At 40.7% G+C, this 18,359-nt stretch overlaps 1 protein-coding gene across 1 annotated transcript in view; it reads left to right on the plus strand.

Moving 5' to 3' along the window:
• LOC143885887 (uncharacterized) overlaps positions 1 to 18,359 on the plus strand; it is a 104,386-nt gene that overhangs the window by 76,777 nt on the left and 9,250 nt on the right. The window contains exon 8 of the mRNA XM_077389929.1: positions 7,393 to 7,875. Coding sequence (XP_077246044.1) covers positions 7,393 to 7,875 — 483 coding nt within the window. The remainder of the gene's footprint in view (positions 1 to 7,392; positions 7,876 to 18,359) is intronic.

An 18,359-nucleotide genomic window follows, 5' to 3' on the forward strand; every position in this document is an offset into this window, starting at 1 on the left:
TTTCTAAAGAATCCTAAATTTTTGTCACATATTCACTCCTCAATCCATTGAAACAGAAATCTTAGGATCTTTAGATTTCCCTGGTAAAATAGTCATTGCATCCATAATTGTATCCCAATTGCAATCGATCTTTGACAATTTGAATATTTAAGCTATAGCATGTTATTGGCTCCAAGGTTACTGTCCACGGAAATCCTGAGATATGCCAGGCAATAAGGTGCTATAACCTAAGTATTAAATTGCACAAGGAAAGAGCGCACGATTCCCTTCCGTGGATTCTATCTTAGGCCGAAATTGGTGAACCCTAGAACCTTTGGTATTCCTGAAATGTTCAAAAACTGAAAATCCTTGAAATTTGAAATTCATTAACTTCAAGAACTTGAATCGATTTACCTCGCATCTCTCGGAACCGTTGGATTACGGTCTCCGTCATAAGAACCATTAGAGCCCAATTTAGGAACACTTACGTCGTGTCATATCCTAAGTTTTAGGGAGTCCTAGGTTTTAGGGAGTCCTAGAGTTAGGAGTCCAGCCTCATCACGGACGTTTGCTATGGATAGCAACTGTGCCATAGATCTAGTTACACTAGTCACCCAATCTTTCCCTAGGACAAGCCTAGTTACCTAGGATATAGGTTAACCTGCATTAGTCTAAGGGACAATTTGCATTTAGATAGGATCATATAGCATCTTAGATGAAATCCTAAGATAATAAAATCCTCAACTTGAACTAAATAACTTCTCTTAAAACTGTTGAAACAGTCAATCCAATCTAGGTCGGTGTCTTAGCTGAGTTAGGCATAAGTAGCTTAGCTTAGGTGCACCGAACTACGTCGACTCTGATCCCAGTGAGGCTTGGGTACGTAGGCAGCTTGGATGCTTGATGGCATACCAATCACGAGTCGGCCCCACAACAAATTGTGGGGTTTTGTATATTAATTTTCTTGTAAATGCTAAATTAAATCACTTAGGATTTTTCATGAAATTAGAATTTTAGGAGAACTTTCACTTAGATTGAATTCAAACAAATAAAGAAATCAAGATACACACTTAGGATCTACATTGAAATTAGATTTTAGGATGCATGTCACTTAGTTTGCACACTAACATAGAGTTAAATGAGTCATTTAAAAGAAATTCAAAAGAGTTAACTTTTGGAATTGAAGACCGATTATCGGGCAGGAATGATGCATGTGGTGGATAACTCCCCATACCTTCCATTCTTGTAACTAGGTAACGAGTCTAGATTTCTGGTTAATTACGAGTCCTAGATCCCACATCTAGGTGGCGACTCTGTCACTATCTTTTGTGTGGAATTCGAATTGCCTTAGTGATCCCAAGTTCATATAAAAGACGAATTAAAATCAATAATAAAAGAGCACATGCCAATCACGTGGGTACGAGAGACCAAGAGAGAGCGTGGCGGCTAGCGCCCCACCCCTCCCGCGGGACTGGGTCCCACAGTTTGGCGACTCTGCTGGGGACCACCTAACTTCATTAAAATTTCAAAAAATAACTCATTTGAATTTAATTTAACTGGCTCATAAAAACTCTATCTCTTTTATGCTTGTTAGATTAGTTTGTATGCTTTATTTTCTCATCACATCATACTCAAACTTAATCTAACAAAACCTGAATGCATCATAGATTGCGCGAACTTATTGCACACACTTACATCACTTGCATCTAAACCCCTGCATCTCACATACACACACGTCCTATTTTAGGAACCCAAAGTGTTATCTAGCATGGTTGACTGGGATTTCATCACCTGGTGCCTCTGTGCTAGAGAAGCATTCCACCCTTAGCCTAGCACCTTATGGTGCGTAAACGGATCTCTTGTTCACGTACTGATATGCCGGACACTGGTACAGTATATCGAACATGGATTCACGCTAAGGGAACTCTTGGCCTTACCCCTAGATTAACCCACCCATACATGTAGTATACGAACAGATGTGCATCACGTGTGTGAGCCTAGTTTAGGATATCCTACCCATTTGTGTCTAGATTAGGCCGTAGCCCATCTTCCAATGGCTACGATCGGTCTTAGGTGCACAAACAAAGTCATGAGTCGAGATCCTCTCTCCACTCCGCTAGATTAGGATTAGGGTTTGATGCATTCAGGTAACACTGTTAAAATGTGCGAAGATTAAAAACTTTCCCTTTGGGGTTAAGATATAAATCCCATCATTTCCAAAGATCTCATACGATTAGTCATTCATGATCTATCCGTTGAAAGCAATCTTATGCTATCTCATCTCATCTCTTGATCGTACGTCTGTCAATCTTCTATCATGTGATTCGATCATGTATTCATACTTTCTTTGTACTGGCAGGAACTTATCCCCATCTCGTGTTCATATAACCCTGATCATTCTTGTATCCCTCCTTTTGGCTTACAGGCACTATGTCTACCCGTACAATTCTTTATTGGATCCGTGGTACATTAAGAGAATCCCATATCTACGCCATAAGTGAACAAGAGAAAAATCTCTTCGGCTACGTGGCAGCCATTAAGCTCGATTGGGGATTACTCTATGCCGCATCAGAGTGTTGGGATCCCGATCATCATGTTTTCCGTTTTGGCAACCAAGAAATGTGTCCCACCTTTGAAGAATGGTGTGCCTTGTTGGAATATCCTGTGGATGGCCCTCTGGTGAAGCCATCCTGTGTACCAGATTATCGTCTTTTGTTCCTTCACTTGATGAATAATCCAGATGAATCCACGAACTCTTTCATCAAAGGCCAAGAAGTGTCCATGCAACAACTGATTGACATTTACCCTCCTGTTGGACACATTGGTGCTGTTGATATTCAAAAAGCCCGACATCGCGCTTTGAGATTCTGCTCATTTGCTAGGTTCCTCACTGATCAGCCTTCTCGCTTTGCGTCAGCTGTTCTTTTGGACCTTGTTGATCAAATGAATCGTGGCGCCAATCCAATTCTTACTATACTTGCAGAAACCTTCAATGGATTGGATGACATGGCTCGTCTTCGTGCCAGCTCAGGTCCAGGCTCTTATGTTCGCTCTTTCGTTGGGTCCTTCTCAGGATGTCCTGCATTACTTCAGGTGTGGTTATGCCACAAGCTAAAAATTGCAGCTCCTGTCCATTTTGACTATACATTGTATACCTTTAGCGAGTGGCGTCATGATGTTTCCTTTGATGACAAAAACAATTGGGTTGAATGGTTAAATTCTCGCCAACAAGATCAGATTTATTGGCAAATCCCTGGAATCCAAGAAGCCGTCTTCAACACTGGAGAAGCTAACTACGTTCGTCTTCTTGGTCTAAAAAAGACTTCCTTCTATGTTCCTGCCAGGATTCAGCATCAGTATGGGAGGGGGCAATCCATTGTGTCTCCCCTTCGTCATTTCTATCCGCCTGAGGATCTCAAGCCCAAGATTGTCAAAGCCGTTTCATCTGCTTAGGATGTCAAAATCATCAAGCCTTTAAAGGAGTCAGTTGAGGAAGATTGTCGTCCGAAGAAGAAGTCTAGAAAGAATGCTTAGTTCCATGTTTAATCTTATTCGTTCATCTTTGAAAGAATAAACCATGTACTCGAGCTTTAATGATTAATCAATAAAGTCCATCATTCTCTTTCATTATCTTTGTCTATGTGTGCATCATTGTCTACTTCTTTCTGATTTTAAAATATGTCTTTCAAATATTTCAGGGCAATAACCACCATAGCTAACCCTACTACTCCTTGGATTCGGATCTCTTCACGATTGGAGAGGAAATCTGTATCCCCGCCACCTTCTCTGAGAACCCCAGCCTCTCCTTCTTTCCCGTCCTCATCCTCGCCAATGGCAAAAAACCAGGACGGTCTTCCACCCGCTGTTATTACCGATACTCTTACTTTAATTGTCCAGCAGCTTCAAGAACTCAAATAAGAGAACCGAGTTATCAAGGCTCAGCTTTCTGAGAAGTTGGGACCGTCGTTGTCCAAAGATAAAGGGTCCATGCACCATACAACTACTTCAGCCGCACCTGCCCAGCCAGTATTCATTCCCATCCCTGATAAAACCGAAGAAGATTTGAAAAAAGAGCAGTACAACGAGGATCGCAGTAGGCCTTCTCAGTCCATGGTTGATAAGACAGTTATGGAGAAATTAGAAAGTCTTACCAGGAAGGCTCAAGACATCCAGTTTCAAGACCAGGGTGGTTTCAATCCAAGTGACCTTACATTGTTTCCCGAAATTCGTCTCCCTGCTAATTTTCAAAGGCCAGATTTTGACAAATATGATGGTGTGGGTTGTCCAATCACCCATTTGCAGATGTTTACCATCATGTGTCAGCCTCAAGGCTTATCTCCTGAGCAAATGGCTCAATTGTTCCCGGTTTCCCTAACCAAGGTTGCTAGAAGGTGGTTCATGGTCCTAGACAAGACTCGTTGTAGGACGTGGAAGGATATCAGTGAGCAATTCATCAGGCAGTTCAAATATGATGATGGGACAGAAATCACTAGAAAGGATTTAGAGAGAACCAAGCAAGACTTGAGGGAATTCTTTCTAATTTTTGTCAAAAGATGGAGGAGATTAGCAGCTCAGATGATGGAGCGCCCTTCTGAGGAAGAGCAGGTCTAGATAATCATGAAAAATATTTCCCCCCAACTCCAGTATCACATGTCATTGCCATATTATCCAGACTTCAAGCACTTCATTGTGGCAGGCACCCAAATAGAGGAGGCTATGGCTCAAGGTGTATTCAACCGTAGCAACCCAAACCCCAGAGATTTCAAAAAGTCCCCTCCAGCCCAAGTCAGTAGTATCTCTCGTTCCAGTGCTCAGTCCTCTAAGTCCCAAGAACCTCTAGTAATGGACTATGCTCAACCCGCGACCGCACCTCGGCAACAAACCCGGGTAGAATTTACCCCTCTTCCTATTCCATCTTCAGAAGTGCCTAAGCAGTGTCTTGCTTCAGGTCGCATAACCCTACCTGCCATCCGGTCTCCCCCCAATCCTCTACCTGCAAATTGGCGAGCTGACCTACACTGTGAGTATCACAGGGGTCCTGGTCATCTTACTGACAACTGCATTGCCTTGAAATTTAGAATCCAAAAACTCATTGATGAGAAAGTCATTGCATTCCAGCCAAGACCCAATGTTACCCAAAACCCGCTACCTGATCATGCTAATCCTCCTGCTGCCGTTAATGCCTTAACCATAGGAGATTCTGAATTTGACCCTCTCACCCTCATATGTGCCTTAGAACCCATTTCTGAACCCCAGATCATCTTCTGTGATGAATCACACCTAAGAGAGTCTGTACCTCCCTTGGTAATCACCTATGAGCCACAAGTCCCTCAAGTTATTACTTACGATGAGCCAGAATTGGATGAAGTCAGACATGTTACAAGGGGTGGAAGAATTTTCAAACCTGCTGAATTGAGAGTCGAAAATCCAGGGGCATTGGCTCGAGGAGAGGAGCCGCAATATATGAAAGACCCAGATGATGAAGTTGTACAGCAACTGAAGAAAACTCAGGCCGTTATATCTGTTTGGGGATTGTTGATAGCATCAAAGAAACACAGAGAAGTCGTGTTAAAAGAATTGAATACCACACAGGTATCCTCAGAAATATCTCCAGAGCAACTAGCCGAAGTTGTTGATCTAACCTAGGCCACCAGGGTCATCAGTTTCTCAGATCAGAAGCTGCCTCCTCAAGGTCGGAATCATGCTAGAGCTCTACATGTCACTATTGTCTGTGAAGGCAAGAAAGTACCATCTGTGTTAGTGGATAACAGATCTGCGTTGAATATGTGTCCGTTGAGAACTGCTATTACCTTGGGTTTTGGCCCTACTGATTTTGCCGAATCAACTCTTGGAATCCTCGCATATGACAACACCCGCAGAAATGTGGTCGGGGTCCTTACCACTAAAATTGTTGTAGGTGGTCAAGAATTTGAGGTTGAGTTTCAGGTTATTGATATCAAGGCCTCGTTTAATGTGCTTCTGGGACGTCCCTGGTTGCATAAGGAAGGCGCTGTTGCTTCAACCCTTCACCAAAAATTGAAGTTCATCAAAGATGGAAAGTTGTTCACTGTCAGAGGTGATGAAGAGCCAGAAATAGGACAGATAACAGGAGAAACTCTGATCCTTCCAGCTGCAATAGCAGAAGACTACAACTTGAATGGTTACGCGTTCGACGTTGCTGCTATTTCCTATGAAGAGGCCTCTCGAGAGGAGTTGTGTTTACCTTTTGCCATCAGTCCTGTGGTTGCCAAGATGATGAGAAAAAAGAATTACTTTCCTGGTATGAATTTGGGCCGTGATCCAAGCAAGGCATCTCACTGGCACCCAATCAAAGCAAACCATGGAATTTTCGGTCTTGGATATGTACCTACTGAGGAGGAGGAAGAAGCCATGGAAGAATTGTTGAAATTGAAGGAAGAAATCTGCCGCACCGAAAGTGTGCTCCCAATGGCTCCCTTTTCCTTATCGATGAATGATCACTATATCAAAGAAGGCGAGACTTCTCCATACTATGGGTTTTCTGAACCATGGTATGACTCGATGACAGGAATCATGATACCTGGTTTTGAAATATTTAGTGGCCTTGCTCTCCCAGAAACAGAACCGCCGGTATGTTATGTTGAGAAAACTGTTGAGGACTGGTTAGTCTACCTTGAGCCAGATGTGTTGGGGTCCTTGTTTGAAGAAGATGTGCCTAATGTTGCTTGGCAAGAGTTGCCAATTTTAGAATATTTCGAAGAGCAAGAAGAAACAGACTGTGAAGATGTGCTAGTAGCAATTATTCAGAGCGATGATACCTTTACTGAACCTCAGAGTCAGATTGCACCTGCAACAGAAAATCTTTCAAACTAGAGCTTGAAGGGATTGACGAAACTCCCATTGAATTGCAGCATATGCTCAAACAAGAGGAGGAGCGCCGAGCCCAGCCTCTTAAAGATGAAATCGAAATTATAAACATCGGAACAGAAGAATTAATACAGGAAATACGAATTGGAAATACTCTATCTCCTGAAGAGCGTGATGAATTAATAAACCTACTTAAGGAATATAAAGAAGTTTTTGCCTGGTCCTACAAAGATATGCCCGGGTTGAGTGAAGACATTGTTCAGCACAAGCTACCTTTGTTACCGGGAATTAAACTTAAAAAGCAGAAGCTAAGAAGAATGAAGCCCGAGTGGGTCTTGAAAGTAGATGAAGAGGTTACTAAGCAGTTGAATGCTGGGTTTCTGCAAGTAGTGGAATATCTAGAATGGCTCGCAAATATAGTACCTGTACCAAAGAAAGATGGAAATGTGAGAATGTGTGTAGATTTCAGGGATTTGAATAAGGCAAGTCCAAAAGATGATTTCCCTCTACCACATATCGACATCCTGGTAGACAATACGGCCGGGCATGAATTACTATCTTTCATGGATGGTTTTTCGGGCTACAATCAAATTAAAATGGCACCCGAAGACATGGCTAAAACCTCGTTCATTACACAATGGGGGACCTATTGCTATCGGGTAGTGCCATTTGGTCTCAAGAATGCTGGTGTGACATACCAAAGAGCAGCTACAGCCTTACTCTATGACATGATACATAGGGAAGTCGAAGTGTACATCGATGATATGATTGTAAAAGCCAAGGAAAGGAGAGATCATATCCCGAACCTTAAGAAGTTCTTTGAAAGAATACTCAAATACCAGCTTCGCTTGAATCCTAGCAAGTGTGTATTCGGGGTTACCTCTGGTAAGTTGCTAGGATTCATGGTGAGTCAAAGGGGCATAGAGGTAGATCCTCAGAAGATTAAGGCTATCCAGGAGATGCCGCCGCCTAAAACTGAGAAGGAAATTCGGGGATTCCTAGGAAGGATACAGTTCTTAAGGCGATTCATCGCTCATCTGACATCAACTTGTGAACCTATCTTTAAGCTCCTAAAGAAAAATGCTTCCAAAGAATGGACGAAGGAATGTCAACAGGCCTTTGAGAAGATAAAACAAAGTCTGGCTGAACCACCGATAGTAGCACTAGTAATACCGGGGCATCCATTGCTGCTTTACTTGTCAGTAACAGAAACCACCATGGGTTGTATGTTAGCACAGCAAGATCCAGAAACCAAGCATGAAAAGGCTGTATATTATCTTAGTAAGAAGATGTTGGAGTATGAACAGAAGTACACTGTCCTAGAAAAAACCTGCTTAGACTTGGTTTGGGCAACTCAGCGACTCAGGCATTACCTTTTATCGCATAAGGTCCTGCTGTTGTCAAGAATGGATCCTCTGAAGTATCTCTTTGAAAAACCAGCCCTGACAGGCAGGACTGCCAGATGGTTATTATTGTTGTCTGAGTTCGACATCACCCATGTAACCCAAAAATTAGTAAAGGGCCGAGCCATTGCTGAGCAATTGGCGGAAGCACCCCGAGAAGAAAATCAGCCTTTCAAGCCGATGTTCCCAGATGAAGAGATCATGATGATAGAAGATGAATATCCAGAAACTGGTTGGACCCTCTATTTTGATGGAGCAGCAAACCAAACAGGGCAAGGAGTAGGGGCATTGCTTGTGTCACCTCGAAATGAGCATGTTCCCCTTGCCGTTAAGTTGCAATTTAATTGCACCAACAATATGGCAGAGTATGAAGCATGCATTGTTGGGCTTGAGGCTGCATTGGCCTTAGGCATAGAGAATCTTGACGTATATGGAGATTCGAAGCTAATCATTTGCCAAACTCAAGGAGAGTGGAGAACCAAAGAAGAAAAGCTACAGCCATATCATGAATACTTGGATGCTCTCGCTCAACAATTCCAGTGCATCACTTTCAGTTATTTACCAAGGTTGAAAAATAGATTCGCCGATGCCTTAGCAACATTAGCTTCCATGATTGACATACCTCACAATATGAAGATGAGGCCCATCACGGTTCAAGAGCAACGGGCTCCTGCATATGTTGATGCTATAGAAATAGCTGTAAGATGTCCCGATGGTAAACCATGGTATACGGACATAAAGAACTACATCTCGGGCCAGGGGCATCCCAATGAGGCGTCGAATAAAGAAATAAGGACTTTGCAGAGATTGGCAGCTAATTTTGTCATTTGTGGAGGAGAGTTGTATCGACGGTCTTTCGACGGAATTCAACTCTTATGTGTCACTGAAGATCAGGCAGAAGAAATTCTCGCAGATATTCATGAAGGGGTGTGTGGGCCTCATATGAATGGGAAGATGTTGGCAAGGAAAATTCTACGTCTGGGGTACTATTGGCCAACATTGGAAGCAGATTGTCACACATTTATGAAGAAATGCTATAAGTGTCAGATACATGCGAATCTCATCCATGTACCACCTACCGAATTGCATTCTCTTACCTCTCCTTGGCCATTTTCAGTATGGGGAATTGACATCATTGGCAAGATTTCACCCAAGTCGTCTAATGGTCACGAGTACATACTCGTTGCAATTGACTACTTCACCAAGTGGGTTGAGGCCGCTTCTTACGCAAAGCTTACATCCGCATTAGTTGCCAAATTCATACGAACCAATATCATATGCAGATATGGAATTCCCCATGAACTTATCTCAGATAACAGATCTCATTTCAAGAAGGAAGTAATCACTCTTTGCGAAGAGTTCAAGATTAAGCATCATAAATCCTCACCTTATCGTCCGCAGACGAATGGAGCGGTGGAAGCTACAAACAAAAATGTCAAGACTATCATTAGCAAGATGTCAGAAACTTATAAGGATTGGTCGAATAAGTTATCGTACGCCTTGTGGGCTTACAGAACATCAATTAGAGCTTCAACTGGGGCAACCCCTTACTCTCTTGTTTATGGGGTGGAAGCAGTGCTACCTGTTGAGATCCGTGTACCTTCGCTTCGAGTATTGACTGAGGCTAAGTTGCCAGAAAATGAATGGGCAGATGCCAGATATAAAGAGCTGAACATGCTAGATGAGAAAAGGTTAAAGGCGCTTTACCATGTACAGGGTTACCAACGCAGAATAGCCCGGGCGTTTAATAAAAAGGTTAAAATCAGAGATCTAGAAGAAGGCAATCTTGTTCTGAAAGAGAACCGAGCACCAATGTTTGACCCGAGGGGCAAGTTCAAACCAAATTGGTCAGGACCATACATTGTGGACCAAATCTTACCCGGAAAAGCCGTCAAGCTCCGTGATTTAAATGGAGAAATATTGCCAGAACTAACAAATCTTGATCAACTCAAGAGGTTCTATGCTTGAACACCAGAAGGCCGTCCTTTGGCCGAATAAATCCCAAATTCATAACCCAAAAATAAAAAATATATATATAACCTTTTGCGAACCCTTTTGAGCCTAAATAACATTTTCCTTCAAAACTCAATATACTAGGGGCATCCGCCCTGAACTACGCATGACCTGATCCCTACACTGGGGTACGTAGGCAGCTCGGTCAAACCGAGTTCGGTTGTTTCAAAAGAAGAAAATCAATCATTCCAAAAAGAAGTTGAAAAGAATAAAAAAGAAAAAAATCCATACAAAAAGAAAAGAAAATTAAAATACCTTCAAACTAGGGGCATTCGCCCTGAACTACGCATGACCTGATTCCTACACTGGGATACGTAGGCAACCTGTTTACAGGTTCGGTCGAAATTCTTGCAAAACCTTAAGCTATTCTTTAAAAAACCTTGCCTCACCTAAAAAATCCTTTTGGTGTTCAAGTAAAAAAAAAATGAATGAAAAAAAAAAGAAAAAAAGGAAAAAAAAAGAAATGGAGCTTGAAGATCCGCTAGATTGAAAACCTGAAAAGGCGATCTAGGCAAAATTTAGGATCATTCCCCTGCTAAGTTGAAAACCTGAAAGGACGGCTTAGGCAAAAGTTAAGGGGGGTGGCCTGCTGAGTCGAAAACCTGAAAAGGCGATTCAGGCAAAAGTTAAGGCCGAGCGGTCCGCCAAGTTGAAAATCCAGAAAGGAAGACTTGGTCGTGGTAAGATTGGGTCCACACCAGAAGAATTACAATCGATCTCTGAAATCACAGTAGGTCAAGCAAAAATAACAACGATTCCCGAAACTAGGGGCATTAATTTCAAAGCAATCCGAAAGTTGATAGAAAGATACATGAAGTATCACTGTCTTAAAAATAAGTGAAGATGTTTATCAATGGAGAAATATTCTTTAAAAGAGGCCAGCCTAACCCAAAAAGAAAATACTGATAAGTCAGAAGCATCACGAGACTACTTGAGTAATCTTTCTCATTTTGTCTTTTATTACAAATGTCTGTGGTTCTATTTTTAGAAGAAAAAAAATTTCTATTTTAAGAATTGTTGTAGGGTGCAATCACTCTGAAGGCAGGTTCATTAATAGGTTCTGAGAAACTTGGAAAAGATGAGACTGTCACGAATGGCGAAAAATCTTTGAAAGAATGATCTCTGGTCAATGAATAGAAGAAGGTTAGAATGCCTCAAACTGGGGCAGGTTGCTAATGAAGTGGCATCCCATATTCAAGCCTTGAAAGTCCTTTGCTACATGGTGGTGTTAAATCCTTTGCTTCCAAAATTGTTAATTGGAGGTTTCAATTTCCTTTTTTCTGATAATCTCTGTCAAAACCCAAATTATCTTATCTCTCTGAGTCCATTTGAAAATGCTCTCTCAATTCTCTCTGAGCATCATATGAATATGGTGTCTCATTTCCTTGAAATCCGTATAAATATGTTATTTCATTATCTCTGAGTCCATTTAAAAATGGTCTTTTCTTTTGAACATCATGCAAATATGATGTCTCATTATCTTGGAATCCATATAAATACGGTATTCCATTCTCTTCAAGCCATTCGAAAGTGGTCTCTTATTCTCTTTGAACATCATACGAATATGATGTCTCGTTTCTTTGGAATCCGTAAAAATACGGTATTTCATTTCTTTGAGTCCATTCAAAAATGGTCTCTTAATTCTCTGTGAACATCATACAAATGTGATGTCTCATTCCTTGGAATTCGTATAAATACGATATTCCATTATCTCTGAGTTAACTTTGAGCATCATGTGAATATGGTGTCTCATTTTCCTTGAAATCAGTATAAATACGTTATTTCATTCTCTCCGAGTTCATTCAAAGATGGTCTCTTGAACATCATATAAATTTGATGTCTCATTTTCCTTGAAATCCGTACAAATACGTTATTTCATCCTCTCTGAATCCATTTGAAAATGGTCTTTTCTCTTTGAACATCATACGAATATAGTGTCTCATTTCCCTGAAATCCGTATAAATACGGTATTTCATTCTCTTCGAGTCCATACGAATATGGTCCCTTGTCTCCTTTGGGCCCGTACAACTACGGTATCCCATTTCATTTGAACCCGTACAACTACGGTGTCTCATTCTCTTTGAGTCCATATGAATATGGACTCTTATCCTTTTAGGCCTGTATGACTACAATATCCTGCTTCCTTTGAGACTGTATAACTACAGTGTCTCATTCCCATCAGGGTCCGTATAATTACGGTATCATGTTCCTTCCGAGTCCGTACAATTACGGTCTCATTTCCATGGAATCCGTTTAAATATGGTATTTCATTCTCTCTGAATCCATTCAGAAATGATCTCTTGCTCTCTTTTGGGTACCGTAAAAATACGGTATCTCATCCTTCCTCAGTCTATTAAAAAATAGTTTCTTATTCCTCTTTGGGATCCATACAAATATGATATCGTATTTTATCTGAGCTCATTAAAAAATGATGCTTCGTTTTCATTAAAAATCTTTCAAAAAGTCATCCATTATTCTCTCTGAGACCATTTGAAAATGGCGTCTCATTTCCTCTGAAACCGTTCAAAAACGGTATTCCTTTCCCTCTGAAAATCCGTTTGAAAATGGCATCCCATTCTTTCATTGTCCGTTCGAAAACGGCACCGCATCATAATCATCTTTTGTTCTGGTTTGCAAGATTTTTGCACACAGAGTAAATTCGATTCTCCGTTATTCTAAACTGGCATCTCATGGTGTTTAGAGTTAATGATTTTGATATATGTTCAAATTCTAGGATTTCATCTTGGGTCTTGCATTATGTTAGGTTGCATTGTGTCTAGGGAGTCCTTTGTCGATCAAAGCTACGCAAAATGGCACTGTCACTTTGGCTTTGGTATTCGATGACTACGTCACCTCTACCAAAGAGGGGCATCTGTAGACACCCCCATTTTGCTCCGCCTTAGTCAACAAAGAAGTTAGTATTTTTCTATCGGTTTTCCAGTGTTTTCTATTTCCGTGCCGTCTCTTATATTTTCTCGATCTTGTCGATCATTTCTGCCGTGTTTCGCATTATCCCGCTAAGTGTTGAGAAAGGTTATTCACGAGAATCCGAGCAAGGGGGGAGTTTGGACCCGTTTGGTGGGCCCGCATTGAGCATTTTGTTTAGACTTGGGACAAACAATGAAACCATGCATTTTTCCATGGAAAATGCATTTCGGCTTTATTTGGAATTAACATTGAAACATTAATTTCTATGAGAAGGTGCTCATGTGTTTTAAGCCATGGGATGGGGCCCACCATGTGCTCAACATGGTGTGGGCCCATCACCTTATTTGTAAAAGCATTTAGACAAATTGGAATAGAGGCCACCATGATAAAAAGTTTAAAGGTAGGGCCATTATCATTTGTGGGGCCACTATCATTAATTTTTTGTTTTTCTGATGGTGCCACTATCATTTTGAGCTTCATAATCTGATGTGTGGGACCCTCAATTACGTGCGTGATGTAGATGACCATAAGGTTTGGTAATTCCACCACCTAATAAATAAATTCGGCAATGTTTGGGGATTCCCTATGTCATTGTTTTGAAAAGGAAATTTTTTAGGCATGGTGTAAAGTTACTCTCGGTCATCGAAAATAGTTGGAAACATCCTCTCCCTTTCTAGAAAGAGTGCTCGGATATTCATTTGATAGAGGGTGGGTTTTTTAGCAACACAAAGGAAGTGGGTAGGAATAAAAGAAAAAAAAACAGGGGAGAGGAGAAGAATCCGTTTTAAGGCAAGAGAAATATGGTTCTAAAAAAAAAAAAAAAAAAATTGTAGATAGCAGCTTTGGTGTTTGATAAAAAAAGAAAGACAGCAAGTGATCCACCCTCTAGTGTTAGGAAGCTTTTAAGAAAAAAAGAAAGATACCCATTTTCAGGATGAGGTGGCTCGGTTTTTCTAAAAATAAAGAGCAACTCTATAAAAAAGAAAAACCGTGAGATTGCTGGCGGCGGTGTTTTTCCCTCTCCCATTGCTAGCTTCTGTGTTTTCCCTCTCCCCTTGCTAGCTTCTGTGTTTCCCCCTCCCCTCACTCACTCTGTTTGTCTTCCTCTCTCCGATCCCTCTCCATCTCACCTTCCTTCGGTAAAAAACAGAGTGCCATAACTCTCTAACTCTCAATCTCTCCCAGCTCTCTCTCTCTCTGACCTCTCGGTTACAAGCAGAAGAAGGAAAAGCCGAAGCTCTGTTTTTTTTTTTGCTCCACAAAAACAGTAGCTCGGATATATAAAAAAGAAAAACGATTCTCTGAAGAGCACTCTCAAAACTCCTCTCCCCATTCTTCCTCTGTTTTTCCTCTCGATCCCTCTTCCCATCACGTTTTTTTTCCACCTCCCATCCCTTCAACAGCAGCATCTTTTCTATAAAAAAAAAAAGGAACGTGAAAAGAAACAGAGTATCGTATACTCTGTTTTTTTTCTCTCATACTACTGTGGACCCCGATCCGAGGAGGACGAGGCGAGGGAACGGGTCCCTAACGCCCTCTCTGGATCATCCACATGTGAAGGAGAGCTCTGCCAAGGAACTCTCAAAACGGATGCCACCCTCATAGCATAGCACGAGTGGCGATATAAAAAGAAAGAGATATGTCTCGATCCGGAGCCAAGGCTCGAAACCAAGACATACCTGAAATAAACTCAGAGTCGCCATCCATGGATATGCCATGGAACCCTAAAATCAAATCCTCTGTGCAATGGATAACCAGAAATATATATGGGTTCGTGCCTGGTTACGAATGGAGAAGGTCTGAGAGCACCTCCAATTCATCCGAGTGCAAGCACTTGGTCTCTTATGCCATTTTCATTAACTCCAAAGAAGTTTGGGTAAAAATCATGTGAAATGGGAACAATCCTCAGGAGTTGTCTACCTAAGCATGCATTTCCTGAGAATAAAGATAATAAATACATATAAAATAAAATGAAAGATGTGTCACCTAAGCATAGCTAGGTTATGAGTGACATACCTAATGGGTGTCTAAGTTCTGATGTGCAAAGGCATGCAAGCTACAACTAAAGGTATAGGATCAGTACAAGAAAGTAAGAAAACACATCAAAAGGAATACAATAAATACACAACAAATCCTAAGACTCTAAATGATTAGCCCGAGTCTTCGGATGGTCTAGTATTCATCCAAAGAAGCCTACGTATCCCCGCCTCCACGAGAATCAAGGCAACGTAGTTCTTCGCACCTATTCTAAGCTAGGATGCCTAAGACACCTAGACCTCTATCCTAGACTCGATCTAAAAGACCGGACCAGTTATTAAAGTTTCTTGTACGATTATTTAAATTCTAGTAAATTGTGGATTTTAGGACACCCTATATGCCCTAACTAAATGCAGATTAGCCCTAAGCTAATGTACGTAGTTCCTACAACCTGTGTGTAACTAGGCTGTACTTCCTAAGGAAAACAAAGGGTGGACTAACGTATCCTGCTCTAGTCATCACTCGGCGATGTGGACCGCCGACTGATCGGATGGAGGCGCTCCTATAACTCTAGGACAAACCCTTAACTCTAAAACAATCACAAACAAGCACACAACAAAACAAAGATCAAAACCTAACTCTAAACTCTCTATCTAGGACAAAGTCCTAACTCTAAAGGAAGAGTTTTTCGAAATCAAATGTTGTTTATTCAAAAAGGTTTAAAACGCTATTTACAAAAGTTTGGCTGGACTTGGGATATAAATCCCAAGCTGCACTACGTACCTCGTGGAAGAGGATCAAGTCAACGTAGTTCGAAACGAACTCTCCTAATTGTTACTTCTAAAACACTCAACACTTTAGGCTTTTTTAAAAATATTTTTGATATTTTAAATTTCTAATATTTTTGAGTTTTAAATGTATTTAATGTTTTTGGGTTTTAAAGCTTTTCAAATGTTTTTGAAGTTTAAAGAGTTTTCACCCTTTTGGTCAAAGACCTAAGGGAATATACAAAGCAAAACCCTAGGGCCAAACCCTAGGGCTAACAGGGGAAACCCCTAAACAAGGTAAACTAATGATCAAGGACGAGAGAATGATCTAAGATCACAAACAAGAAAAACTCTAATGAAACTGCTCCAGTCTCTAACAAATAAGAACGACGACAATACTAAGGAGAAGCTCCTAAAAACAACTATAGAAGAAGGGAGAAATGAGTCAAAGACTCTCTGATACCGCTATCAAAGGACGAGTGAATAAAAAACTCTCTAACAATGACATCCAAAGGACGAGCGAGTCAACGACTTTCTAATAAAAAACACTAACGAAGATAAATGAGCCAAAGGCTCTCTAATACTACAACTTAAAGGAGGAATGCGTTAAAAACTCTCTAAAAGGAGCTGCTCTAATATAAGGCTTGGTAAGCCTTCTAAAAATGGAAACCTTCTAAATGAGACAAGGCTTGTCTACAAATAGAGGCTCTATAAATGAGGCAAGGCATGCCTCCTATGGGTATACTCTCTACCAAACTAAAGCGACCTCCCTAAGGGTAGGTCCAAAATGAGGCTTGTCTACACAAGAGAAATACTTCAATGAGACAGAGTGTGTCTCCTAGCATGGAATTCGCTAATAAGACCATAATGGTCTACTAAATGAGGAAGAGAAACTACCACTTAAAAGTTTCTAAAAGACTAGAGAAGTCTCTAAATAAAAGATGGGAAGCTCTACTAAGACTGAGCAAATCTCCTAAAATAATGGGCTTGGGCTAGCTCCTTCATCGCCCTAACTCAAGATCCCAATACTAAAATACATCTAACGACGAAAGAAAGGGATTCCCAATTCCAAGAGACATGAATTTTCCGTCATATACGGCAATGTATCATATCATAAGAGAAATAAACCTTTGTCACATAGTACAATAATGAGATCAATGATGAATATTGGCAATCCAAGCCATAAGAATATCAAGACTTAGCTCACAAAAATAATCAACTTATGCAATCAGCATAACATGATTCAACTGATATCATTCTTCATCAAAGGTAGAGCAAAGTTGTAGGAAATATAACCTGATTGTACAATAACATATAACCAGAAAGCATAGCAGGTTATGAAAGGAATAACAATATTTGTTAATAAAAATCCAGTATCTTTTCCATGAAAATGACTTCAAACAACACCAGCTCATATTTTGCAGGAATAATGAGCCTACAGAGCAGCAGCTGCTATGTATGAAGTGCACTCAACCATAATAAATTTAAACCAATTCCTTTTACCAGTTAACAACGACCCACAGATGACCAAATGAATACTCTCATTTAAGTAATATTGGTCTGGATACAGGGGAAGCGAAATAATCAAGTAAATATAAATGCCAATGCCCAGAAGTGAAGTAGAAAAATATAATTTTTCAAGGAAGGCTCGGGCTAGCTTGGAGACTTGATAATCTCGCCTCATTCACACACTCAGGTCAGCCATTTGGAAGTAAGCAAAATTTAATCACGTACTAGCTAATATGTAATTGGATGAAAATTATTCCCAACCATCCTATTGAACCAGTAAGCCTATCTTAAACAAAATGGAATCAATCCAACCATACTACTTTTGGGATCTACAACACCTCCCTTGCCCCAATCAATTTCAGGAAATATAGTAAAGTCAAATTAATTGGAAGTAAATCCTAACATCCTCAACCCAGATACACATTGGCAATAAACTTACTTTTATTCAAACTACCAGGTAAGTCTTGAAATCACTAAGGGTTATAATCAAACAGAATGCAAACATATGCTATCCAAACCAGCATGAACTGAGCATTAAACAAGAATTAAAAGAAAGAGAACGAATTACCTGAAATGTTAGAGATAGACATTGACATGAGTTGGATGACTCTTTGCTCTCTCTGCTATTTTTCCTTTCTCAGATCCTTCTCTCTTTCACTCGGAGCTTCGGTTATATAGTCGGAAAGGATTGACGGAGAAGATGACCGTATTCTGACCGAATTCCGGCAGAATCTTGCCGGAGAAGATAACAAGGGTTTGGGGATTTTCTCTTCAGCTCTCTCTCTCTATATATATCTCTCCCTCTCAGATCTCAGATCTTAGATCTCAGATCTGAGATTTCTCTTTCCCGTACAGATTTGAAGAGAGAAAAGGGGATTTAGGTTTAATGGAGGTGGAGGAAGCTAGAAGAAGAAGAAAAAGAAGAAGAGGAGTCGGG

The sequence above is a fragment of the Tasmannia lanceolata genome, unplaced genomic scaffold, assembly GCF_043159265.1.
Source record: "Tasmannia lanceolata isolate RefF3 unplaced genomic scaffold, GAP_Taslan_0.1 ptg000011l, whole genome shotgun sequence".
Lineage (NCBI taxonomy): Eukaryota > Viridiplantae > Streptophyta > Magnoliopsida > Canellales > Winteraceae > Tasmannia > Tasmannia lanceolata.